Raw genomic sequence first — 27838 nt, 5'->3', positions numbered from 1 at the left:
CTAACACGTTCTGATAAGGTCAGACTGCATGCAGTGAGCTTTAGCATCTTTATGGTTACATTAGGAGAGATAGGGCAAGAAAAGGATATGTGACGTAATGGATTTTTTAATGTTTTATAATGATGACCAGATGGGTGTGGATTTTTTACACCAAAACTGATTTTCGAGAAATGGAATATGGTACTGAACTTGACTAATTTAAACAACTTTGTGCAAAATAATTCAATTACTTACAAATTTGCGGTTGAATGTGAAAGTTTGTTGGCCTTGATCTCCAGTTGATTTTATAACCGTTGAATCATCACTTGCCACTGTTTGTTCTAGTAAATAAATTGCTGTAAATAATTGTATCAATACATAGAACAAATGTCAACAACGCACCAACCATGGGCTGGATTACTAAACAAATGTATTGATATATGTCATTATTACATCATTTTCAAGGTTATCAAAAACTTCAATACCAAGTGCCTGGCAAAGATAGCAGTGGGTTTTGCAGGAAATAATTCTTACATTGGTTTAAATATTATTACTTATGACAACTGTTGATTACAAAGGTAATAATCAGTAAATTTTATTGATCAATAAGTAGAGGTATATATGGAAGGAAAGTAGATTTCACAAAATGGCTACTTCTGCAAGCAAAGAAATAGCATTAAACAATGAAGCAAAGGCCTTGTAATGCATAGAAAAGTGCACATGTTTAAGTGAAGGCAATTCCTCAATCCGCTACAAATATTTGGGACGCAAAATTAAAGTTTCTATTGTCCTGATCGTATTTTGTCTTGGCTTTACACCTTTCCCATTTTATAACACCCTTGGGTGGATTGAAGACTGAAGTTAAAACCAGCAAAATATGGATTTAAAGGAAAAGCATTGGAAATTCAAATGCTGATCAAAGCATATCATATCATCGCATATGACATTTATTAATGCCATATGGCCATCACGTTCTTGTTCGCTCTCATACATGTTTGAATGGGAAAATATGTAAAATCTTCCTGAGAATATACAAGTAATAGCTCTAAACCGTGAACTGAAAAACTTAAAACTTTTCAAGTTCACCCTTCAAATATAAATGAAAATGTTTATAAACTTAATGTTGTGCAAGACAGAGAGGTACAAGTAGCAAATACAGATGAACAGGCTAATATTATGTGTTGCCATGTTGTTTTGTGTGTTGCAACTAAACGAATAATTATCTTATCCTCCAGTAGCAATACTGGAGTCTGATAAATCAGTCAATAAATATTTATCTTATTTTAGAAATGGTAAGTCATAAATGTTTGTAATGGACTGCAAATAACTGACGCAGCTGGATTTATTATGTGATTACAAAATTTAAATGATAAACAACTACAAGTTAAAATGACATTTTAAATCATAACTTTGAATCTAATGTTCTTTATTGCATCACATACCAAAAAGCACAAGATTAAGTATAACACTGCAAAAAAGTCCATTTGAAATTCACACTTGCTAAAATATTTAAAAAAATAACAAATTCGCGTAACTTACCACCTTTGCTTAATGATACAAACTGGGAATTTGGATTTGAGAAAAACAAAACAGAACAGATTCCAGTTTCATTCAAATTCCAATTACAAGTTGGAATCTCATCCTGTGTTGCAGCGTCTGGAAACATAATTTTCATTATATAAGATCATTAAAAATGAAAAGTATAAGCCAAGTTAAATGTTCTAAGATCATTTTGAAATTGTTTTCATAGTCTATTGAATTTTTCACCAGCAACACATCAAAGTGCAGATTGTTTTGTTGTACAAAGTTTGAAATTTCTGCATAAATGGCTAAAACATGCATTCTTAAGAATCATTCTTTATTGCTACCTTTACACGCAGATTATTACAACCATGCAAATATGAACAATTTGATTGTTTAAACAGAAGTAACTAAAACTATTTACGAAGCAAGCAATTAGCAAGTAAATACACAAGTTTTTTTATTGAAAGCATACACAGTTGCAATATCAATAATAACTAAAAATCTCATAACAATACACAGTTATAAAAAGATCAAATTCAACTTGTTTTGCTTTTAAATGCATAAAAACAGTTGCAGTAATTGCAGTTGCATTAATTAATGATTGAAAGTGCATCAATTAACGATACATTATAAATATTATAGTAACAGAATAGACATTTCACAAACATTTGAACACTTCATCAGAACTTACAGATAACATTCAGGTAAATGGCTGCACTGAAGTTCCCGAATTGATCATTTGTGTGGCAGTCATAACCACCAGTGTCAAAACGACTTACTGATGGAAATTGTATTGAAGACTCTGCTACAGATGAGTTATCTGGTAACTTCAAGCTGTAGGTAGTGCTCAGTTCATTTTCATATGAAACACTGCAGGAGATCATGATGTTTTCTCCAAGATAAGTTGTTGAGTTAATGCTGCCATAATTTGTAATACTGCTGCCACTGACATTGAACTGAACTTGTCCTGAAATTACAACAGATGTTGTAGTGATGCGATGCTCTAACAGCAACAATTTTGCAAGAAAATATAAATCTCCATTTGCTTCATATTTATTGCATGCTTTGTTATATAACTTTCACCAACTTCATATTTCAAAAGTCAACTTACTTTCAACAGGAACCACATCAACAGTTTGCTCGGCACTTGTTATATTGCCAGCAATGTTACTAGCAGCACAAGTCACAGTGCTTGATGCATTGAGATCAACACTGATAAGACAACCACCATCTGAGGTGAGTGTCTGGCATCTTGAATCTGAGCACAGTTGCCAACTACAAGTTGCTGGTGGGTTTGCATCACTTGGATTGCAATTCATTGTGAGTTGTTGATCTGATCTTAGCAGGTAGTTGCTTTCTGATGATTCAATCACAAACTGGGATGTTGCTATCTTGTTAGCAATCGACTCTGAAATATCTATTAAAAATACAGAAGATTCTAATAGAAATGACACAAAAGATCTATTAAAATTAAATCAACAAAAAGCAAAAGTTCAAACCAAGTAACATTGAATTAATTCTGAAACTATCACAGGCAAATGGTGGGACCAATATCAATAAGCATCACATCTAGTGCATCATGAACTAATTGTAACTGAATAATAGTTAAGGCATATTGTTTGTTAATATATAGAATTTATTTTGTCAAGAAAAATATGAATGGTAAACAATTATCACAATATGTTCCACCATAAAAATAGTAGAGCATCATATTTTCAGAGTGAACAACAAAGAACTGGTAGAAGTTATCATGCGTATGTAAAACTATTGACAACTGCACATGTCCAGTTGAATTCCACTGGAAGTGCAAAAAAATTTAACATCAAACAAAAGCATTGAGTTTGTTTTTCTGAGTGTGCCAAAGTGAAATAGTTATTAATAGTTTTAATAATGATACACGCATCTGTGTGACTTTGTGTGTACGGTTGCTGGACTTCTATTTCTGTATAAATACTGCTACTAAATTATGGAAAATAAAGTGATGAAGCTTCATAACTACATCATACTTCCTAACTACAAGAAGAACCAAATTAAACACGCAATGCCTGCTTACTTCATTGCACCAGAAACGGGTGAACAATAATATACTTCGTAACTATAAGAAGTACCAAATTAAACATGCAACGCACACCAAAGCGTCAGCTAAAAAGGAATCAAAACCAAAACAGGGAACACTCTTTATGCTGACTTCATTTGCTTTAAAACCACGGTCATTGCATTCGTGAACAGTAATATATAAAGTGCTGCATACTGAATAAACCGATACATGAAAATAATAATAAGAAACAAACTACAACATTTTTAGTGAATCTGGATGCTCTGTCCAAGTTGACGGAATTACTGTAAAATTGAATATTGAATTGAACATTGCATTGGCAACTCACATTGTTCAGAACCTACCGAAAAAAAATCAAATAGTCTTATTAATAAGAAATTGGATGATTAATGAAACAAAACCGTAACAAAAATTTCCAGCTTAGTTGCTAAGGGCCTGGAAGTCAGTAAATAAAACATACACATTAAATGTTGTCAATGTTATTAATAATAGAATATTTTTATGCAATAAAAAAAATAACTTTTTTAATTTATCTTTTTACACAAAATATTAATAATAATCTGAACATTGAATAATTACCGTAACAGTGGGTGGTAAAGCATACATAAACATGGGTCAACTTTAATTGCAAAACAAACACAAAACAGCACACATTGAGACACACATATATGAGCAGCTATGTGTACAATACCAAATTATTGTAATAATGTGCTCATTTCATTGGTGTTGACAACTAAACCTCCAATGCAATGCCATGCAGATATTTTACTAAACAACGTAAAAAATTATGAAGTCACGCAAAATAAATGGCAAAAAACTGCATGCCACAGGAACTTCTCACTTACATAGAACATCAAGATATATTGATGCGCTGTGATTTCCAAAACTATCCATGCTTGTGCAGGAATAATTCCCAGTATCGGAAGGTTTCAATGTCAAGTCAAAGGACTGTTCACTGCCGATATTATTACTTTCATGAAAAAAGTAAAATGAGGTTTTTAGCTCATCACTGAAGCCAATGCTGCAGGAAAAAGTAACATTTTCGCCAGGATATGATGTCACATTGTTGTCAGTCACATCGGCCCCATCCACATTGAAGTGAAGAATACCTGGACCAAATCTTCAGGTTAATGCTACTACTGCATAATGAAGTGCAATTCTTACTGCAGTTTTTAACTTTTGAAACCTGCTGTATGCCTAATCCTGGTGAAATATACTACAGTGCAACCAAAGCAAGAAAATACACGCACGTTGCGCTGGAACCACGGTGATGGTTTGATTGTCGCTTGACCTGGAACCAACTATATTTCCTGCAGTGCAAAAGACCAGACTTGATTGATCAAGATCATAACTTATGCTGCAACCACTGACTGAGCTGACTGTGTTTGACTGAGTCATATGAAATGTGAAGTTACAGTTTGCAGGTGGATTTGCTTCACTATATATGCACTGCATGGTGAGATTTTCATCTGATCTTAAGAGATATCCATTCTCTGCAGGTATTGTGAAGTCAGTAAGCACTGTTGTGATGTTAACTGAGTCAGGTACATCTAGTTGAAAAAAGATCAAACGGCAAAATTTCAAATATGTCACAGACTGAAAAGTGTGCTATGACCAAGCAAGGCAAGTGAGCTAAACCAGAGTACAAGTACCAAGCCATTGCAATAACGCATGGGTGAACACCCTTTTTCCTGACTGAGTATAAAAAGAAACAACTGGGTGCTGCTCTCACCAAGCTATCATTGCATTGGAGATTACCAAGTGCAGTCGCAAATCCTGATTAAACACTATATACAGAAGGAACCTCATGTAGCCTATACTTCAAGTTTGCAATTTCTCAAATCTTATAGTTACTTATTCCTAAATTCTTGTTTCATTTGGTCCTAGGTGTAACCAAATCAAAAAACTGCTTAAAAGCAAATCTTCAATGTACTACATATGCAGAAGTGGCAGAGCAGGAAGAAATTCGCAGTTTAAACTTAACTCTAGTTTCACAATGATACCTACTGGTACATAGCAAGCACGAAAACAGTAAAAAATATATAAACCATATTACAAAGTGTGTCCAAAAAGCATCGGACTTATTCCCACCACAAGCAATGCTGCAGGAACTAAGTGTCACTGCTAGGAAGGAAGATATAGAATTTTTTTACACACTTGCCAGTTTTAAGTTTACCTCAGTTGCTAAATCTTATGAAGATTTTACACCTTTGTGATAGTGAAGCTGAAGAAACTTAGAACCATAACTTTTGAAAACAAGTTTATGAAAACTGATGATAGATTTATGGTTAACACCTAGAAACCAAATTCCAGTATCACTAATGCTAACATTCAGCATAACTTGGCCCAAAAATCATGACAGTGAAAGGAATGCTAAACTGCTTTTGACTGCTGTGATGTCATTCTAACATCTTAGTTTTTGCCATAATTGTGGGGGACAAATAAAAGACGTTTATGAGTCATAAATATGTTAGTTATTTGGTGTTATTAATATACATATATCTGCACTTATTGTGCTGATTACAACACTTTGGTGTAGTAATGGTAAGTATACAATTTATAGTTACAATTATGAATCATGTAAATAATAATGGTAATTACACCTAGCGCTAATGGAACCTACCTGGTCATGAACAGTCAAACTAGGGACTGCATAGCTTCCGGCTTTGCAGTAAGTACAAAATCAAGCCACACTTCCGAAAAAAAGATTGACAAAGCATTTCTGAGTAGGTATTTTTGAAGGTTTTTAAGCAATGCTAATCCACCATAAAAAGTGTGTTAACTAACAAGCAAGTGAAGCAACAATATGCTATTAGAACTCCTGCTGTATATACCGCATTTAAATGAGGTAAAACCTACCTTTTTTTAATTTTCTGGGAAACATTCAAGTGCAGGTTATTAACTGGAACTAACTAGATGTTTAATACCCTTTCTACAGAACAGTGGCTATTTCAGAGAAAACACTTTGTAAATAGTTAATTAACGTCTTTGGTAATCGCTTTGTACTCCTTAAATTATGCGCTTATTTGCGATAACCAACTTGCAAATTGTATGTTTTGAGAAACTATCAATTAGTTTTAAAATAAAATAAAAACTCTTGACTCCAGAGCCTTTGAATATTCACTATGATCAAAGCTTAATGCGAAGATGTGTAAAGCTTATACCAAGCGCGTCTGCACACCCTTCTCAGCAATTCCTGCCATGCAATACAGAACAGATTAGGTGCAAAATAACGTACCTTAAGTGGGTTCTCTTGCTTCTAAATTCTCTGATAAAAAGTTCGTTTGGAATTGCCTTATTAATTGACATTCTAACTTACATAGCCGCCAAATGGTTTAAAATTACCTCCACACAAAAATTTGTTCGAATGGTATCTAACTTTATGTTGCCATTTTTCATTCGTGGCACCTAGCAAAGGGATTCGCTACCTCACTGTAGCAACTTGTTCACCACCATCACTATAGGAAGGGAACACAAACCCAAGTCTACGCAGCTTATCTATCTATATCTATATTTACCCTGTCTGTCTGTAAGTCAAAAACTGGGAAGGCTTTTTAACGGCGAGATCTCGAGAGATGCCATATTTTTACAGAACGTACCACTAATAACCGAAAAGATTATAATGCCCTTTGACTTTCGATGAACCCTCGGGGGAACCGGGTACGAAAAAACGGCCCCAGGACCTTTCTCTCTGACCATTTTGGATAGAAAATGAGGGAAAAACACGCATACGCTTGGGGTTCCAGCATAAAAACTGGACTGATATTTGTTGAACTTTTACATATTACTCGACTTATGTTAAGTCGATTTTAACAATTAAAACATTTGTAATACAACGAGACATTTCTCTTCCCAACCTAGAATCGCTTTTTGTTTAACAGCGACAACAAGTGAGAAAATCGAACATATACATGCCCTGCTCTGGCCTGCAAAGCAAAACCAGCAAGTAAGCATTACGGAAACCTCACAAATTTCAAAGCACATGCTCTTATGATAGCACAGTTCCCAGTCTGACCGAATATGCGATGTGTTAGGTAGTTGCGAATATGCGATGTGTAGGCAAATTCAATTAAACAATGACATAACCTACCTTAGGACAGCGCTTAACAATAACAATAAGTGTTGGAAATAAACACACTAAGGTCATGTTTTAAGGTTTATGGTTGGGTGTTAAATTTTTCAAAGCGGCTTTTTCACTGTACATACAGGTACATTACGAGGCCTGTTGTTAAAGATTGGCGATTTAGTAGGGAGAACAGATAACGCACCAACAATGTTACTTTAATCAACGGGAGGTAAAAAGATGATGCTTTGGAACACGACGGATTAACATAAAATGCGCTTCATGTGGAGTAGCTGGTGCTGGGCAGACAAAGATAAACAAAAGGAATCATTTTATCAAAAGGAAATGTGCGGATGGCAATCTACGTAGTATATATATTTGACTAGGAGTAGTTTTGGCAAGACCACAAATAAATTGATTTGCAATCTATAGTTGCAATTGTTAGCTTAAAAATGCACTGGAGAAAGATTGAATAGGTACACACTTGCACACCTAATTTAACATGTCTGTAACATCCGAGATGTAAACGAATCCTGCCATAAAATACACACCAGATAAAGTGCAAAATAACGTACCTTAAGTGAGGCACTGAAGCTCATGAAAAGCAGTATTGAGTGTGCCAAACTCTGCAAGGTAGAAATGTTGCAAGCTGGCAATAGTGTAGCATACAATTAACAATACTGCATTCCTTTTTCATAATAGTAGCAGGTATGTTTCCCGCATTGCATACACGTACTTTTATGCCCAGTGAATTACTGGCTGACGCAGTCCTGCGCTAGATTGCTATAACTTCACCCAGGAGAGAAGGGCCATGGGTACGGTTTTTGCTTCTGGTGCAGTGTTTGGGGACTCGATACAAAATCACAGGTGGTATAATCTTTCCAGTTATCGATTAAATCTTTTCTGAAAATTTGATGTCTCTGGACTGCGCCGTTAAAAAGCCTTTCCGGTTTGTGAATTACAGACAGACTTGAGTAAATCCCACATATATACATAAATGATAAAACAAAACAATTTAACTTTTTGTTGCCATACTCACATAGGACATTCAAAGTATAGTTTGATGATCTTCCACTTGCAGAATTAAGATCAGTATAAGGAGTAACAGCCTGACACAGGACTATCTTGTTGTTGTCACTTCTTTGTAATGTGGACAATATGAATGGCTCTCCCTTTGAAAGTAAAAACCAATCATTTTTTTGAATAAATATAAATGTATTCAATCAACACAAACTTTGACCATTTTACCTGTGTCCCAGTGTAGGTATTTCCTCCAACATAGAGTCGAGAAGTATCTCCAGCAGGAAGGACATCATTGTAATTACAATTCAGGGTCAAATTATTTCCTTCAATCACAGTCAGTTCAATGCCATCAATTGAACTGCTTGCAAGGGTTACACTGGGTGCTGGATAAAAATGAATGCTAGGTTGAGTAATAAGTGTAAACAGCTTTCATTACTTATGGCTAGCTTTTCATATGAACAATTTGGCAACAAAAATAATAACAAACCTGTCCAACATTGCAGATTATTCTGACCACTCCATTCTGCTGATTCCAAACAAGTAGTGTCACTAGACGTCAGCATTGTATCATTTGAGTAAAACAAGTCTCCTCCGTTAGAACAAGCAAACTTTCCTGATGAGTTGAATATCCTGGAAGTTGCATCCACAATAACATCATATGGAAGTGAGGATTTGCAATCTGTGGAAAATTATGCAAATTAATCAGTATCAAATGTATAAAGTAGCACAATTAATTAAGCCTACTTTACATTACGATGTTAGTGCAATTTTTTGGCCCAAGCGACATACAACCGCTGTTTTAGTTAAAACGCAAAAGCAAAAGATATTAGAATATGTAATAAACATAAATTGCGTTGAATCAATTTTATGTTATTAAAGAAATGAGAGAAAATCAAATTTTATTATGCAAAGATTGTATCATCAGGTTGGACATCCCTGATCTAGTTAGTCGTGCATATAAATTTTGTACAAATTATTTGAAGCAGTCTAGTACCAAAGTTTATGACATGATACATATTATATTTATTTATGCTATAATATTTCATGAATGAAAACATTTTCCTCTTTGTACTATCTACTTATTTTCCTAACAAAGAATCAAACAGCTTATACTTATAGTTAAGTTTTTCCATTTTTAGGACTACCTGTTTACCAACAATTATGTTTAATTTAACAATGATAATAACGAATGAATAGCATGTAGCTTCATAAAGTATTGGGTCTCATATAAGCTACATCTGTTGAATAATGCTTGTTTGTGGATTTAAAAATTCTACTGTTCCTGTATATAATAGCAGTTAAATGTTAAGTATAGGCACAGAATATTGCAACCTCGATGCCGTGTGAAAACTTCATCTTGTTTTTATCAATGAATAGGAGCATTGTTGGTTCAATTGCCATCGACAACTTCCTCCTAAGATGGCAGAATTCTTTGCTCGTTTGAAGTTGGCATAAATTAACTTTGAAATAATTTCAGGCATATCGGTAATATTTGAATAAGATAGTCGTCTACTGCAATGTAACCATAGACAATTACTTTACAAGTTTGAGCCTGGTAAATACCATTACTGGTACCATAAGAAAACGACGAAAAGATGCAAAGTAGGAGTTGATACCCTTGACCAAATGTCAACGTATCACACGTGCAAACTGGTACACAGTGATAGCCTGCGGCAGTTTTTTTTTCAATGTCCTTCATCAACGCTTACATAGCTTACCAAGAGGTGACTAAGTGCAAACTGTCTCGTTGGCAATTTTTCTAGAACTTATCATTTACATATCATGAAAATAGGTCAACAAATGCTATAGGGCTCAATTCCCAATATAAAGACAATTTTGAGCCGGCAACACAGTGATTATTACGTGTTCGTACTCAATGCGTCATATTAAAAAAAAGTAAGAAATTTTCCGGTCCAATGCGCATGTGACGTCGCTGTGAACAAGTTTTGTTGTTATTTTGGCGGTAGCTGGTCGCAGGTCTAGGCTAAGTTGTACATTTTTTGTGGGTTTGAGTTTTTGCTTTTTTGGAGAATTTGTGCTGAATTTTTAAGTTTAAAACTTGCTGTAAAGTTTAGGTAGCTGTTATAGAAAACTGAGTACATGGATTTTGTCCAAATTAAGACTGCAGACAGTCATAACCTAGATGTCGTTGCAAGCAAAAATTCAGTGTAGGTTTATGATGTGAATTTGCGACAGTAGCGTCTTGATTTAATGTACTTTGCATTGAAAAGCCTATCTCTTTGAAATGGGTCTTGACCCCTATAGCAAAAGTAGTAAATGCATAAACTTGAAGCAGGTTTTGAATTAAAAACCTGAAACGCACGCAAAACGGTATAACGTATATTACACAATAAATAAAAACGGTATTTTGAAACAACGGTCACCTTTGACCGCTTGGTTGTTTTAGATAGTGAAAAATCTTGGTACTTCTAGTGTTAAGGAACCTTATAACCTTGGGCTTTCTGTTTCTTATAGCAGGGTACTGTCAAAATGCATTGAATGGGGAAAGTGCGTGTGCTCAGTTTGAAAGACAAAGTGTTATTTGTCGTTCGAAACTTTGTCATGGAGTCATTGCTACCAGCGTCATGGACAATATAGATCACAAACCCAGCTCAAATACAGGCCAAAGATCTCTTTACGAGACATTTCTTTTCCAACATCCAACTGATGAGAACCAGGAACAGGAACATCCATCAGTAATCACTCAAAATGTCACATTCATAAGGAAAACAATCAAACTACTGCCTGTGATTTACACAGTTGCATGGATCTGAAGATATAAAAACCTCATGGGCAGCTTCTCATGCAAGTAATTTGAACCCTTAGTCGAACTTGCCTCTTGATATTAGCATGTTACAAAATTCAAACATGGAGCTTCATGTGCCTTTCAAAAATATGTAGAGCAAGTCTTTTTACTTAATAAAAATTGGCGACTGCATTGGTAAAAGCCAAATATAACATAATATTGCTGCAATATACCATAAACAGCTATAATATAGCAATGCTGCAAAATGTAGATATTACTTAAAGAATATGTGAAAGGCAAGCCGCAGGCTAAATGCAAAAGTTCACAGTCAGCGAGGAAAAGGTATCAGGAGGCGTGTAAAGCCAAGTACAAGGCCTTCATCCAGTTGGGAGGCATTTTTGAGGAACAGGGACATGTTTAAACTCTTTACATCTTTAGGCCTATTTAGATAAAGAAGCAGAACTTTGAAAGACCGAACCAGCATGATAAATTCTCTTAAGTGAAGGTGTTGCTGCTTTGCACAGTGGCTGAAGAGAGGACACTAGTTTTCTAAGGCCATGTAAACCTGAGGAAGCAGACACCAGATTATTACTTCATGCATCATACGGAGCAAAACAAGGTTTGAAGGTGATGATTTGAACAGTTGACATTGACGTGGTGATGCTGACCGCTTCCATGTACAATAAAACAGGGCTTCAAGAAGTTTGGATAAACTTTGGCTCAGGAAAAAACAGTGGGTTCATAGCTGCACATGGCATTTCTCAGGTGTTGAGATGTCAAAAATCAAATGCTCTGCCTGTGTTTCTTGCTACAATTGGTGTGATCGGACATCAGGCTTTGTGAGCAAAGGAAATAAAATGGCTTGGAAAACATGGAAGGCTTTGGATGATGTGACAGACTATGCCTTTACATTCTTATACATGTTCCAACAGATGAAACTGTACAACAAGTTATGCCAGTGATAGAAAATTACACAGTGTTGCTCTATGATGGAGCTAGTAGCTCTACAAATGTTAATGAGGCAAGAGAATATCTTCTCACATGCAAAAAAAGGTCCATAGAGATTTCATCCCCCACAATGTCAGCATTACTTCAACAAATGAAGATGAGCTTACCAGGTTGGCTATTGCTGGGGACAATCGATTGATTCCATCTGCTTTATTACCATCTTCAAATAACTGGGGCTGAGTCTTCACACCTGATAAAGTTTGGGAGCCAATGTGGACAACGATGCCACAGACATCGAAGGTTTGCCGAGGGCTATTGAAGTTTGTTTGAAATTAGGACAAGGGCTACAGCAGACATTGTAAATGTGTCAAAGCAAAAATGCTTATATGCAAATCTCATAAGTTACCAGATAAACATTTTGATGAGTTTTAGGTAAACCATTTCAGCGCTAGCCCAACAATATGTAAATATTGTTTAATATTGGTAAAGAAATTATTTGTAAATGTTAGTATTCATAAACAAAGTGAGAAGTGGACCCTGGTTTCAGAGCGTGATACGAAATCAAAAATATACAAAGCAACTATCTTCTACATTTCTTGCAGTGATCTCATTTCTATCTCACACATTTCTAGGGACACAGTTTGATTTAATTGAGAACCTCAGTTCAACACAACACCATCTCAATATAATACAAAGTCTATGATAAAGTCCTGAAAATGCCCAAATTTAAATCATAACATGGCAAACATGTCTTGTCAATGGATAAAGCACAACTTATGAGAAGCCCTATTACTATTATCAATCATTTATTAATCAAAACAATATCCAATCAAAAACTCTACACTTACTTTGCACTGTTCTATTGATAGGACCTGGTGTGGTTGCGAAAGTGCATCTCACTTCGATATTTAAATTCCCAGCAACAAGTGGTTGACCGATTGCCAATATTGTTATTGTGTGATTTGTTCCATCAATTATTTGTTCAGTGCAAGTGATGTTGTCATATGTGCCTGGAACTGGAGGGTCACATCCAAATGCTCCTGAGTAAAACGAAGCACCACTTCCACTGTCCAGCTCTCCTCCATAGAACCAGAAACATGCATCAGTATTTGATGTTGGTGCTGGAAACTGAGCAGTTACAATGAGATTGTTGAAACCAGTTGCCAATGGATTGTTTGGAGGAGCAGTGCTGATTGTGGTGGCTGCTGATATGCCTGAAATGTTTGATTGTGTGTAAATGATTTATTAACATCACTAAACAAAATCTTGAATCTTGGTATCATGCAATATTAAGCAGTTATTTTTATTGAAAAACAGATGAACATTTAAGAAAAGATCAAGTAAATACTGCATATTCCACTATACCGGCGTATAAGCCCCTTTTTTAACGAAAATACTGGGCCAAAAAACAAGAGCTATACACCGGACCAAAAATCTGCAAAAAATTCATGTCTCATCGACCGAATTTTGTTTGTGCGATAAACAGACAACATGTGGTCATTTTTAAACAACAAAATAAAGAAATTTACTTGCGAAGAAATTGTTTTAGTTTGTTGACGTGTTTTTGACAATCATAAGCATCGATAATTGAATTGGTAATTGCTACGTTGTGAATACTGATGGCAGTCATTGCAATTACACCATTTTACATCAATATCTTTATACGGAAAGAATAAGATGAATGCTATGATAATTACCATTGAGGCTTCCATTTGTCCCACTTGGTTGATTTATCAACCATGTTTGAAAACTATCACTTCAAAATATAAAAAATGCCTCGACGGAAATGCGGGTAAATTTTTACAAAGAAAAATGTCTCAGCTGCTCGTGTTGGCAACAAGGCGCTGCATTGTCATTTCGCTGAAGACTTTTAAAAAGGCGAATACAATGCAATGTATAGCCGTAATGGAAGACTGTAACATGAACAGAACTACAATGACTAAAGTGATAACACCGTGTAACATAAAGATTTACAAGTGCGTTTCAAAGACAGATAGAAATAAGACAGGGTGCGATAGTTTGCATTATCATCGTAATTATAATATTGTGTGTGCCAACACAATTTAATTAGCTTGTAAATTTGGCCCATGGCCTACATTTGATTGGCATGTAAAGAACTCACAAACAAAAGTTCAATTGTATTTATTAATCGCAAGCTTTGTGCTATGGTGTTAGCATGATCAAGCACTTGCCATTTAAAGCCGCCATTTCTTTCTTTTCATTACCTACTAGCAAAGAAAAAGATCAGCAAAATGAGACATGTTTTGAGCTTTTCTTTTGCGATTATTGTCGAACGCAAGTATTTACTGTTGTATGGAACCATTTCGCAGTGGTCACAAATGAGAACATTAATGCACACAACTTGGATGACGTTCAAGTAGCGGTAAACAGTTGTCTTCTCTATGACACACATCATTTGTCGCAGGAGTAAAACGCAAGGGGGGGCTTATGCAACAGTATAAATGATAATTGTTTAGTACGTAACAATGGTTTAGTCTTAGTGTAACATTTGAATAGATTAGACCTCTTTTGGAGACACCAAAAAGGTCACCCTTTTCAGACTCTTGTTGTTTTTAAACGAAAACAAAATTATTTTTCAGATCTATAAAGGGTTTATTATATTGTTATGAAACAAACAATAATACAATGTTGGACAGAGTGAAGTTTAAAAATTTTCTTCAAAGCAAGAAAGATGCACGCCTCCTTTGCTTTTTGCTCAGTATGAAAACATTTTTTCACAGCTGGAAATATTTTAAAGAAAAAACTACATAAGAGCCTTTTGCACTTTTAAACTATCCAACATGTCTTACATATGTAGAAGTAGAGCAAGTAGAAGATATGTAGAAGTAGAATGTAGAATGTAGAGCAAGAAGTAATATGGATGAGCAATCAGCAACAAACTTAAGATGTTTCATTAAGCACTATTTTTCATAATTTTAAGAAATTAATTGAGATAGTATTAAAGAAGATCTACATCAGATCTAGATCCATGCCGATTTTTGGAAATCGTTGGGGGTGCGGCAAAGTATGACATCATTAAGATACTAATGTCCTTGCGACTTACCTTGTTCCTGCCGCTGGTTGTTTACATCCATCTGTTACTATTTTATTGCCTAGCCAGGCATGGGTATGTGACAGTTTTGATAAGGATTACCTGGTTGACTACTTATGGGCAACAGTTTAAAGTTTCCAAAACAACGAGGTATTATGTCATGTCACTTCATGTAACCTACCTCATGCACAGAGCGTATGAACACATAAGCTTGCAAATTGTCCTTAAGCATAGTTTAAAGCTAAGTTTAACAAACGTAAAAAACATGGTCGTAAGAGTAACACATTGTTTAGATTTTATTTACCAAAAGCAGGGGTGGTCATATGACTTTTTGCTTGCTCGCTAAAAAAGTTTCTACCGAGACTATAACGAGTAGATTAACCGCAAAGAAAAATGCTAAACTATTATGGAACCTCGCTATGCTTTCGCTTTTTACTGACACAATCATGTGACCATGCGTAGGATTCTGCCATGATTTATCACATTTGCATGAAGCAAGTGATGCTGCTTAGTCTGAAAGTAACAAAAGTTAAATTGAACCCAGTTTTTATCTGGTTGTGAGGTGTTAAAAACCATTTGAAAAATCTATATATGGCTTCTAATACAAGAAAATGTGAAAATAAAGGTGCACTGAAAAATAAATATTATGTCGTATTACGAAAAGGGTTCCACGACAATTAACCGTGGGAAATTGACCGCGAACAAACTCACCGGGGACAACTGACCGTGACGTAAATTGACGGCGAACAAACTGACCGTGATGTAAATTGACCGCGAACAAACTAACCGTGACGTAAATTAACCTAGACCTAGAACCAACTGACCGGAATGAAAATTGACCGGGAGGTAATGTGGCGTCGTGATAACAAACTATAACAATTATGTAATTGGCATTTTAAAGCGGTTTGTGTGTTTCTCCAGTTAGAGGCAATTGAATGTTTAAACAGATGTATTATTCGTGGTTAAGCAGTTATGCAAACAAAAGAGTTTGAAGTGTTTCAAATACTATATTGTATTTTTACCGTGTAACGTTTTGATGGTACTTTGGTCAAGAGCTTCGGTAACAATAGAAACATTAGATGTGTCATAGCTTGTACGTAGCAATGCAAAAATAACATATGGCACGCGCCCATTGGTCAATACGGCGAGTATAAAAGATAATGTTTGGTCTAAATCGCTCTCGTCTCTTCTCCTCTCCCTTAGCTATTGCTTTTGTTCTGCTGAATTATTCGGAATTGGAATCATTACTGAATTCGAGTTATAGCTTGTTTAAATGTGGAAAGATGGTGTAAATGTTTATAATTTGATACAACCTATTCGGACAATATAACAATTAGACTTTATGAAGCTGGTGTTGATTTGAAGAAACATTATAGAGACAGCAAACGCAACGGAGTCAAAGACAATTGTCTAGGAGTCTAGCAGTAAGACTAATAGTCTTGGCTTTAGGCCAACCTAAAAGCAAGCCACACCACCATCCCCACAGTAAATTGACCGTGCAAGTGCTGAATTATTGGGTTCAAGTTGATGGTAGTATATGACCTTATTTGACCTTATTTTGACCTAAAAAGTTTAAATTTTGACCTAAAAAAATTGCGCAATTAGAACTAACATTTCAGAAAAAAATCATTTGATGGAAATCACGTTGTACAAACAAAAAACAAATAATGTAAAAAAACAACATTAAGAATGAGGTAAAACTTTAAGAACAAGATGAATGACGTGACGTCACCAGAACAAGATGACGTCACCAGACGCGCTGAAAGGCCTTCCCTCTCTTTGTGGCTTTGATTCTAAGCATAATTTGGGGCACTGGAATTTTGACCTAGACCGCCGGCCAATTTGTCGCCGGTTAATTTGATCGCCGGCCAATTTGTTGCCGGTTAGTTTGATCGCCGGCCAATTTACGTCACGGTTAATTTGATCGCCGGCCAATTTGTTGCCGGTCAGTTGATCACGACCAATTGTCGCCGGTGAATTTGTTCGCGGTCAATTGACGTGATCCCTACGAAAAGTGGCATGAAAACCAATGCGAAACATATTCCGGGTTCATTTTACAATGACCCTGTTTCCATATATATCCTTTATTCAAAACTTCATAAATACTGGACTGTTGCAACACATCTATGAGACGGTTTAAAGTTAAACGTCTATACATCTATGAAAAGTTTAAAGTTTTATGCAACAATTCAAAGCCGACAAATCTGATTGCAACTCTAATTCTTAGAATTGTCGGGATTCCTTTAAAATCGTACTAACAGCCGGTTGAGACTGATGATGTTGTACAGACAGCGAAATTTATTACACGGGGAAAACTTAACTTTATTCTTGCTGATACACTGTTTATTGTTTAAAAACAAAGCAATTATCGTAAAACCTCCTCCATGCAAACAAACAAAAAACATATGTTACACATTGGATATCAAATAAATGCTTTGTGAAGTGCGCCTCAATTTCCTCAAGGGAATGTAGAAAGACATCCTACCCTGTTCGTTTTATCTGTAAGCATTATGTCCGTTTTGGCAAAGGGTCCCACACATCTCACTCCTAAAATTAAGAGAGTGGCACACCATCAGGAGAGCAACCAGAAGTGTACGGACCTCCGAGAGTCTGTGAAGCATTTTTTAGAAGTCCACAAAGGCAGAGCACTAGTCTGTAAGCTGCGCAATTATGTAGTGCAGTTTCCAGATAATAATCAAATTATAAGAGCAGCGAAATGTATAAATTTTGTTTTTAAGCAGTTAATGTCTGCTGTAAGGCAAACGAACAACGTAATTATCCTCTATGACATCACAATCTTCATTTGTTTGTCACAATGACCTTTTTTTTGCGTGTTTTTTTGGTGATACAACAGTAATATCTTTACTACAGTAGGTCTGCTAAAAGTTGTAGGCATTGTGTTAAAGGTTGTTTTCTTTGATTTGTAAACCTTTTGATAAACAACTTGTACATCAGAAAATTAATTTCACCTACATTTAAAAACAACTGTGGTCTGCAAATGTTTTGTTTATAAAAAGGGTCCGCCAAAACAAAAATTGAGAACCTTTAGTATATAACATTGAGCAATGAGCACACACTATGCTGTCATAATATATAATCAACAGTAATTTTATAAATGTACAGAAAGCTTTAACTTTATGTTATTAATTAATCCCGGATTAACCTGCAATCAGCTGCAAAACTATGGCAAAGTACAATTCCTCCATCAGATCATGTTGAAATTGTTACTGCTATATACCACAACACATTAAAGGCTTGATCTCTGTTAAAAAAAATAAACATTTTGTTAGTAAAAACCATCAACCATTATATGGCATATTTTGGTATACTATAAAAGTCCTATTATTAAGTCGAAAATTCAAGCCAAAAAATGTAGTGGGCTAATACATAGGAATGGGACAAAACCGAAATTACTTGGATTCATTGAGTCCGAGTAATCAGATACAATTATTCGATGGAGTTAAAGCACTCGATCATGATGTCATCATTAAATTACATATGTCACAAAGTGCTTAAAGCACCCAAGTTACTGCTTTCCATTACAAAAAATTTAAGTATAAAATAACGCACTAAAATCTTCACACATTTTATTCTTCTGCCAAGGCATCAACAAACCGTGAACGCGAGAGATTATAACTGCCATACAAGCTACAAATGTCTTTTGTTCACCGCATTGGCACAACGCCATGCACTGTTACTACATCGACGCTCTATGAATGTGGTATAACGCAAAAAATTAAAAATTTTCTTAAGAAAGGTACAGTAGCCTACTTCTTAAACTAAAGCCAAAAACTACCGTAAACACTATTTTCTATTTAGTTCTACTTTACGCTGTTAAGTTCATAAAGTTGAGTTGAACCTATTAAGAACAGTCAATGTTTTTAGCTGCCACTATTTCATCCAAAAATTGTGCGTTTGAAGCTATTTTTCACAGTTTCTTGTTAATCTAGATTAAATGTTATAATGTAGTAACCTAACCAAAATCTGACTGAAAATATAACCTTAAATGTAACTTGAACAAACTTTTTGCATAGCCTTTTTCGTAACCGCCTACCTCACAGGAAGAAAAACCAGAAAAAATGTTTATCGCCAAACTGTATCGTTAGAGAGAGAAGAGCCAAGTTGTCATCATGGTGTCGTAATTTGCTTCACATTGTTGCTATTTTTTTTATAACTTAACCAATATGTTTTGAAAGTGAAAAATATTAAATCGTAGATCGTCAGCATCTACCATTCTAGGTTCTTAATATTCTACTCGCCTATTAATCATTTGTGGTAAGTGTGGCCAAAACAAAACTCTTGAACATGAAATTTCAAGAAATTTTCTAGCATTTACAACAAATAATGATTAGCAATTACAGTTGCAGTTAGACACATGTTTTTCAACACAATGCAAAAGACAAATGAGATTATTGTTGAAAAATGCACTGAAAATAACTTTTTATTGCTAAAAAGAGCAGTTGCCCAGCTCTGAACGTGAGCAAGGTGGGTGAGTTGCAAGCTTTTTTAATTGCCTATATTTAATTGAAATTCTTGACTCACTTGATGATATTTTTTAAATAGCAAATGTTTCTGTGAATCGGATTGTAAGGATTTTATTCGGTAAAGTTGCATATGAATTCCTTTACGCAATAACTAAAAATTTGAAAATAGGTTGCCTTGTTCTCATTTTACAGCGGTTTGAATCCTACGCAGTGGACTTGTTCGATATGACGTCTACATATATGGTCAACAAAGCATGCGTAAAAAATTGTGTGTTATCTGCGGCACATTACATAGGATAATTTTGTTTGGCATGGTATGGCAAGCAAAAATTTCAAATAATCAACTACAAGTAAATAAAAACCGAATTATTACATTCAAACACGACGCAGATACCACTTAAACTCTTGTGCATTTTACATCTCTTTCAAAACGAAAATAATAGGCTAGCCTAAATTTCTCATCAGAAGTCAGCTGGTAACTGTATTGTGATTTTCCAACTTCTGTAAACGGAAGCCGGTGAAATGGTCACCTCGTAATCGTAATGTACACCACACTGACTTTCACCAGCAACGTTTCAACTTTCGCTGAGACGGGTGCCTCCAAAATAAACAAGTTGGCTTGGATCGCAAAAGACTGCTAACTTGGATCGCTTGGACAACTTGGATCGCATGAACTGCTTGAATAGCCTAGTTACATTAATCGGGTGACCGCTTGGATCGTTTGGGTTGAAGCTGTAAAATTTAAATGAAATTTTTTGAAACCACTGATGTACAATCAATCAATCATTTCATTTTATTTTTTTTGTCAAAGCGCGGTCTAGACGAAAAGCCAAGTCAATTGTTACTAACACTCGCCAATAAACAGGAAAAAGTGACAAAGCCGAAAAGGCTTAGAACGTGCTCAAGAGAAATAACGTTGATATTTGCTGGTGACAATTAGCACTGCCACTAAACTTATAATTAGTTAAATCCATAAAATATAAGTTAAAAAGGCGAAGATTAAGCTGACGAGCAGGTGGTGTATTCAAGCCACTGATGAATGAAAATTGCTTCAATGTTGTACATCAGTGGATGGGAAAAAAATCACTGTAAAGAAACCCCATACCAGGCAAAAGCCCGGTTTCAGGTGTAATTTCCGATACCATCATCTTACCAAATTGCTTTATCCAAAGGTGTACTACTTGTCTTGAGCATACTGGATGCTTACTGCCTATGACTAGAGTTTGGCAACAATAAATTTGGCTGCAGGAGATTGAAGAAAGCTTAAACTATTTTGAAATTAAAACAAAGATACAGCAAGTGAATGTGTTTTAAAAATTTTGTGAAACCTCGTCAATATGATTACAGTTATAGTATTACTAAATGTTGCCTACATTCAATAACAAAATGTGACTTAAAGCCAGTAAACAACTATTAGTGGAATACAATTGAAAATATAAATACAATATAGAGAAGAACAAGCGTATAGTACAATAAAATAGATGAAAGTGCTTGGTGCTGGAGTGCAGGCTTATACAGTGCATAATTACAATTGTCACATAGTGTCATGCAAGTGATGACAACTTTTAAGCGATTTTCAAGCATCTATTGCTTGAACACACACCACCACCATTACAATAAAAATTGTTTTAAATACGGCATTTAGTTGATATTTCAGAAGGTTTTGGAAAAAGTTCATTATTTTGTTATGGATGCTGATATAGGCTAGACCTATAGGCAAAATAAAAAATCATACAAAGCAAAAACAACGCACATACTGAGTAAAATTGTACATAAAATTGACAACTTATTGTAATGCACGTTTTTGCACTGGAAACCTTGTCACATTTTTCCCGTCCGATTTGTGGAAATGATTGTCAATAACTACTAACATGTATGCGACCACCTGCGTCAGCACAATTATTTCGTTCCCCACATTGACGATGAAAAATAAAATAAATAAAAAAATGAATGAATATATTTTACAATTTACAACTAGCTGTTGCCATAATTTCGTCATCAGAGCTGAATTCATCATTCATTTCTCGACGGGTAGCGTTCGTAGTTGATACGGATAAAGTGTAGCCTACAATGTAGGCTATAGGCCTACATCTGTATGTAGGCCCTATATCGAAAATCGTTAAAAACTACGGTGTGACGACCAAAAACTCATTGTTTTGAAAAAAAATATTATCGGTTAAATATATTGGCTTTTTTGTATGCGGTTGTGGTTGTTCCGTAGTTACGACAATAAATTAAAAACGCTGGCTGAAAACCGCCGGCGCACATTAAAACGTTGCATCGAGCAATATCGTCCGACTTATACTTATCAAGCGATCATTAAATGAATGGATTAGACTGTGGCTCTGCGAACATTGTTGAATGCAACTACATAAAGTCACTGGAAGCTATTTTATACTCTTCTATAGATTGTGTATGGAAAATCCGATAAGTGAGTCATCCCAATGTACTTAAAATAAAATGTCGAATCCGTAACGCTTGCCGCCACATTTTCTTTGGACAATTTTTATTGCTTGAGTGATTTTTAACTTTGGGATCAAATCAGATAAAAGTCAGATTCACGAAGTATCCATTTTACGCTATAATGGTTCTTAAATGTAGGCTACCAAAGAAATGCATGATTTTGCACACTTATGTGCGCATAGGTATGCGTATCCGATTTTCCATAAGTAATTGAATGACGGATACTATGTAGTTTACAGCCACCTGTTCGTTGATTGTCAATGATTGTCGTTGACTTCTTGTTTGACCATTTTAAGGCGAGGCTAACACAATATTTTCGGCTTCCTACAGTCAATGGCGAAAAATAAACAATACAATACCTATAATATTTTGGTCCGTTTGTTAAGAGTAGCCAGCTTTTTGTGCTGGTCGTATCCCTTTGTTTCATTGGAGCATTCTTCGTAGGCCTACTCCTACAATATTAAAAAAAGTCCTTACTAATGCAAAGAAGTCAAGAATAAAGTTTATAATCTTGAACTCCGATATCAATTTTACGTCAGAATTCTTGTTAACAAAAATGTAACTAACAAACAAAAACTAACGTCTAACCAGGACAACAAAAAAAATTGCATTCCACATTGGACAAGATGCCAGGACTTATAATAATTTATCATATAGTTCGTTCCCAGTCAAACCTGGCATTACCACAGTATAAAACTAAAAGTAAATTGAAATATCACAAACAACATGGTGCTGTGGGGATCATGTAGAAATTGCAATTAGTTATATATATTGGCATGCATAAGTTTTGATTTCTCTCCAGGCAGATAATAATGTTTGCAAAGCTTTGTAGCGTGCTGACGTAGATTGAAGTGTTTCAAGTAGCGTCATATTGATCGTATAATAGTGTATGTAGCAAATGCATTGTTTCTAAATGGTAGTCAAAAAGTAGTTTCAAACCAACATGTGGCGTAGTTAAGTGTGTCAAGTGGTTTTCTGTACTGGTGTAAAGCGATTTGAATTCTTTGTGGTGTAAAGCTTAAAATAACATGGACACATGTACACGTGGATAGAGAAGTAATTTGGAAGCGCTGATTGGTCAATACTTTAGTATAAAAAGAAATGTTTGGTAAAATCGCCCCCTTCTCTTCTCTTACTCTGAGAAATTCTGCTTTCGGAATTATTCCTGTAAATTGAAGAATTGCTAAGATATGGGGAATTGAAATCATGGTGTAAATATTGCTAATTCGATACAACTTATTCGGACAATATAACAACTAAACTTTATGAAGTTGGTGTTGATTTAAGAAGCAGAATAGAGACAGTAAACGCAACGGAGTCAAAGACAATCATAGGAGTCAGACAATAAAACTGAAAGACTGGGTTTGGCTTAGGCCAATCCCTAAAACTATTACACCACTATCACACCTAATCCCATAAATGGTAACCCCGTCTTTCTTCTGCAAAAGAAGAAGAACACTGCCCTTCTGAAAGATTCGATTTATGAAAGGTGAAAATTGGAGTCAGATTAGGATCGAGAGACAAAACTGCATTCAACCGTCTGTTAGCGAGAAAATTGCGGCAGACATTTCAAAAATTCTCGAAGTAACCAGTTGAAAGAAATCTCGCTAACGAACAATGACTATCATGCTACTGGCCTTATGGATTACGATGATGACGACGCTAGCCAACACTAGCCAAATCCAGCAACCAACACCGACCAGCGTCAAGCATCGCTCAAAAGAAAAATGGAAGAAAAATCATCAAGAAGAACGAAGTTATCAATCTGTTGTGGACACTTCTACATTTGATTCTGCACCCGATTAATTTTTAGCCGGTAAAGTACATTACTCATTTCTGAATAAATCGTAGCTTGTTATTGGTGTTATTAGATATTAGCTAGCGCACATATGTCAGGATTATTAATAACAAAAATATTAAATACGTTTCTTATTCTGATTTTACCTGATAAATTTATGTCCCCAAGGACAACGCGCATATAAATTCATACTGTAGTTATATCTTATATTTGTTCTGCGTAAACCGCGCATCATAATCATAATGGAGAAATTCAATTTGAATTAAAAGTTAATGTATTCCTTATCCCCATGTCGACTTCTATCTATACTTATTTTTCCATATCATGTTTTGTGGTAGATGATTTTTTTATTTTATTATTTGCATGGACACAGGCTAACTAAGCCAAATACTTATCAACGGTCACTTTCACCCATTGTCTACCTACAAAGCATTCTCTTAATCTTTTCTTACGCTAAGCACTTTTAGCTACGTTTTATATTAACCCACCTTTATTGCTTCATAAATGACTTACATGAGTACAAGCGTTAACAAAAACGCCGTACGATTATTTTGCCTGTTTGTCATAATATACCAGGTTGCAAACTGCTATCCTGTATAAGTCAGAATCTGTTGATATTGTAACTATCCCGATATAACTTCGATTCACAAATGGTACCGCATAACTTGCATACGACAAATGCAAGCAGAAAACGAATTGGGGCGAATCGCGATATTAAGCATATTACTCAGACTGATCAAACTAGGGATTACGATTTCTCTAGCGTCAGACACACAATCGAGAATACCTTCTCCAATGTATTTTTGAGTGTTTTATCTTCTATTACAAATCCTGTTTTAGGCGGGATATTGGTTATTTTACTATTCATGGCAATGTTTTGGGGCTTTGTCTTAACTATTTGGGCAATTAAGTTTTACAGAGGACATGTAGTCGACTTGGCACGATCTCTCATCTCTCGTGTCCGTCGCATCCGTCAGCCAGCCATGGAAGAAAACGTCCCTCCCGAAGATGCTCCAGAAAACAGAGAGGATTTAGTTGTAACGCAAGAGGTCCGGCATACCGATGAAAACCCCAATGAACCGCTATACCCTAATTTACGTCAGCATTAGGCTTTGTCGCGACGTTGTCCGATTACGGTTATAACGTAGGTACAGCGCGAACGTATTACCTTTACCTTTGCGTTTCCTCTAGTTCACATAGCTGAATCATACCTTGTGTTTGTGTGTTATTTTCTTATATGTAGGTGTCTACTTATATGTAGTGTGGTACTAGGTTTTGTGTGAAATTACAATTAGGATACTTGTATGTAACTTTGGTTTATGGTAAAAGTATATACAAAAACATATCAAAATATTTAAAAACCCTTCTATATAACATAGCATTAGTGAAGAATGTTTACTGCTATATTTTTTTTTTTTTTTTTGCATATTCCATCTGTGCACGTTCGTTGACCGCATCACAATCCTGACTGGAGAGAAAACAAATTCTGCATTCACATTGCAAGCTGACAACAAGAATCTTGCAACCTGCCACACCGACATTCCTACCTCGAAGCTTTTCTGAGTGGGGGGAATTATTGTGGGGATCATGTAGAAATTGCAATTAGTTATATATATTGGCATGCATAAGTTTTGATTTCTCTCCAGGCAGATAATAATGTTTGCAAAGCTTTGTAGCGTGCTGACGTAGATTGAAGTGTTTCAAGTAGCGTCATATTGATCGTATAATAGTGTATGTAGCAAATGCATTGTTTCTAAATGGTAGTCAAAAAGTAGTTTCAAACCAACATGTGGCGTAGTTAAGTGTGTCAAGTGGTTTTCTGTACTGGTGTAAAGCGATTTGAATTCTTTGTGGTGTAAAGCTTAAAATAACATGGACACATGTACACGTGGATAGAGAAGTAATTTGGAAGCGCTGATTGGTCAATACTTTAGTATAAAAAGAAATGTTTGGTAAAATCGCCCCCTTCTCTTCTCTTACTCTGAGAAATTCTGCTTTCGGAATTATTCCTGTAAATTGAAGAATTGCTAAGATATGGGGAATTGAAATCATGGTGTAAATATTGCTAATTCGATACAACTTATTCGGACAATATAACAACTAAACTTTATGAAGTTGGTGTTGATTTAAGAAGCAGAATAGAGACAGTAAACGCAACGGAGTCAAAGACAATCATAGGAGTCAGACAATAAAACTGAAAGACTGGGTTTGGCTTAGGCCATCCAAAAACCATTACACCACACCTAATCCCATAGTGCAGCCAACACTGATCTTGTTCATTAATACCCGACATCAAGTTCGTCAGACCGTAATTTTATCGCCAAGCTGTAAAGAAGAGCACCATTTCTATGTCGTCACACTTCACTTAACTTGCATTGCGATTTATTTGATGCCATATTTTATTTTAATGGTTAGTAAAAAATGTTGACCATTTATAGCGCAAACAAAACAGTACGCTTTATAAGTAACCAAGCTGTTAGCAAGCTAACCGCTTAGACAATAAAGTTTGGTTTAAGTTTAGGCTAATGCCTAAAAAAATGCCTAAAACAACCAATGCAACCATATTTTTTCCACAAAAATTCACGCATTCAACCTCAACAATTAAAGCTGTGATAAATATATCACTTAATGTAATATAAAATTGTGTACTACATAGAATTCTCGTCTATCGAATCAGTGAAGCATAACACTGCGTGACGTAATCGATTGTTCCCTTGTGCGTGCATTTTGTTTTACTCAGTCTCTTTTCAGTCGTACGTTCAACGCCGCAACATGTCTGTGTGCTGTTGCTGTCACAATGTTCTATTTTGATTTATTCGTTCAAAGAAGCTTCAAATATAATCAGATTATACAGTAGTCATTCCTGCGTCATTATTGCTGAAGTCTATCAAGGTTCACTGTTAAGATATACACAAGGAAACAGACTTTGTAGTGTAAGTGGGTAAACCTTTCAGGCAAAGGTACCAATATACCACTTTCATTACAAACTGATGCAGCCGAGTGAGGACGAATTGACGATAAAAAAAAGACATTTCCATTACAAGTGTGGTGGAGCCGAAATCGCTGAGAACTACGCTTTTCTTTGGGGAACAACCTATGAACAATTAAATTTGAGGTTGAGAGAAGTCCAGTGATCTCAGACTAGAAGATATGTCTCATCCACAACCCATACAACACTCATTGGATCTAGCCGACAGACATCTCGACAATATGATATTCGAACAAATCAACTACAACGACGGTGACGAAGAATCGCCTGGACTTCGATCAATTTCGAATGCAAGAATGACCGACGAACAAAGCACTCCAGTGAAAACACTTTGTCGGTATTTGGACATTCCGTAATGATTTTTTGTTTGTTTTTTCTCTATGTAGTATATATTATAGCGTTATTGTGTAGTTTACCTTAATTGATGGTGGCTTAGTTGCCATACTCTCTAAACGGTTTAAGTCATGCCGTGGAGAAATATTTCTTTGTGTTATTTTGTTATGCTTTAAAACATAGCGGTTGTTTTCGAAGGTTAAACAAATGCCCAAGGCTAACACCGATACACTATGTTGAATGTCAATTACAAAACGTATTTGACTAATTTTATATATATTTTGTAAAACGCGTATTTCCAAGTGAAATATTCACACAGCTATACTGGTAAAACCAGATGCTGAAATCGCGTGAGCATAAGAGAATTACATACTACAGTT

General features: G+C 35.4%; 1 protein-coding gene across 3 annotated transcripts in view; it reads right to left on the bottom strand.

Annotated features, from left to right (window-relative positions):
* The window catches only part of LOC143446606 (uncharacterized), a 26820-nt gene extending 8165 nt beyond the window's left edge, over window positions 1–18655 (bottom strand). For all 3 annotated transcript variants that reach the window (XM_076946325.1, XM_076946324.1, XM_076946327.1), the window contains exons 1-9: window positions 18555–18655; window positions 13188–13553; window positions 9133–9324; window positions 8871–9028; window positions 8662–8794; window positions 2615–2920; window positions 2195–2470; window positions 1519–1635; window positions 235–320 (exon numbers count right to left, since the gene is read on the bottom strand). In XM_076946325.1, coding sequence (XP_076802440.1) covers window positions 235–320; window positions 1519–1635; window positions 2195–2470; window positions 2615–2920; window positions 8662–8794; window positions 8871–9028; window positions 9133–9324; window positions 13188–13553; window positions 18555–18597 — 1677 coding nt within the window. In that variant the 5' untranslated portion in view covers window positions 18598–18655. The remainder of the gene's footprint in view (window positions 1–234; window positions 321–1518; window positions 1636–2194; window positions 2471–2614; window positions 2921–8661; window positions 8795–8870; window positions 9029–9132; window positions 9325–13187; window positions 13554–18554) is intronic.
* Between the last annotated feature and the right edge of the window lie 9183 nt (window positions 18656–27838).

The sequence above is a fragment of the Clavelina lepadiformis genome, chromosome 2 (genome assembly GCF_947623445.1).
Source record: "Clavelina lepadiformis chromosome 2, kaClaLepa1.1, whole genome shotgun sequence".
NCBI lineage: Eukaryota > Metazoa > Chordata > Ascidiacea > Aplousobranchia > Clavelinidae > Clavelina > Clavelina lepadiformis.
Note: the sequence above shows the minus strand (reverse complement) of the source record. Positions and strands in the feature narration are given on the sequence as shown.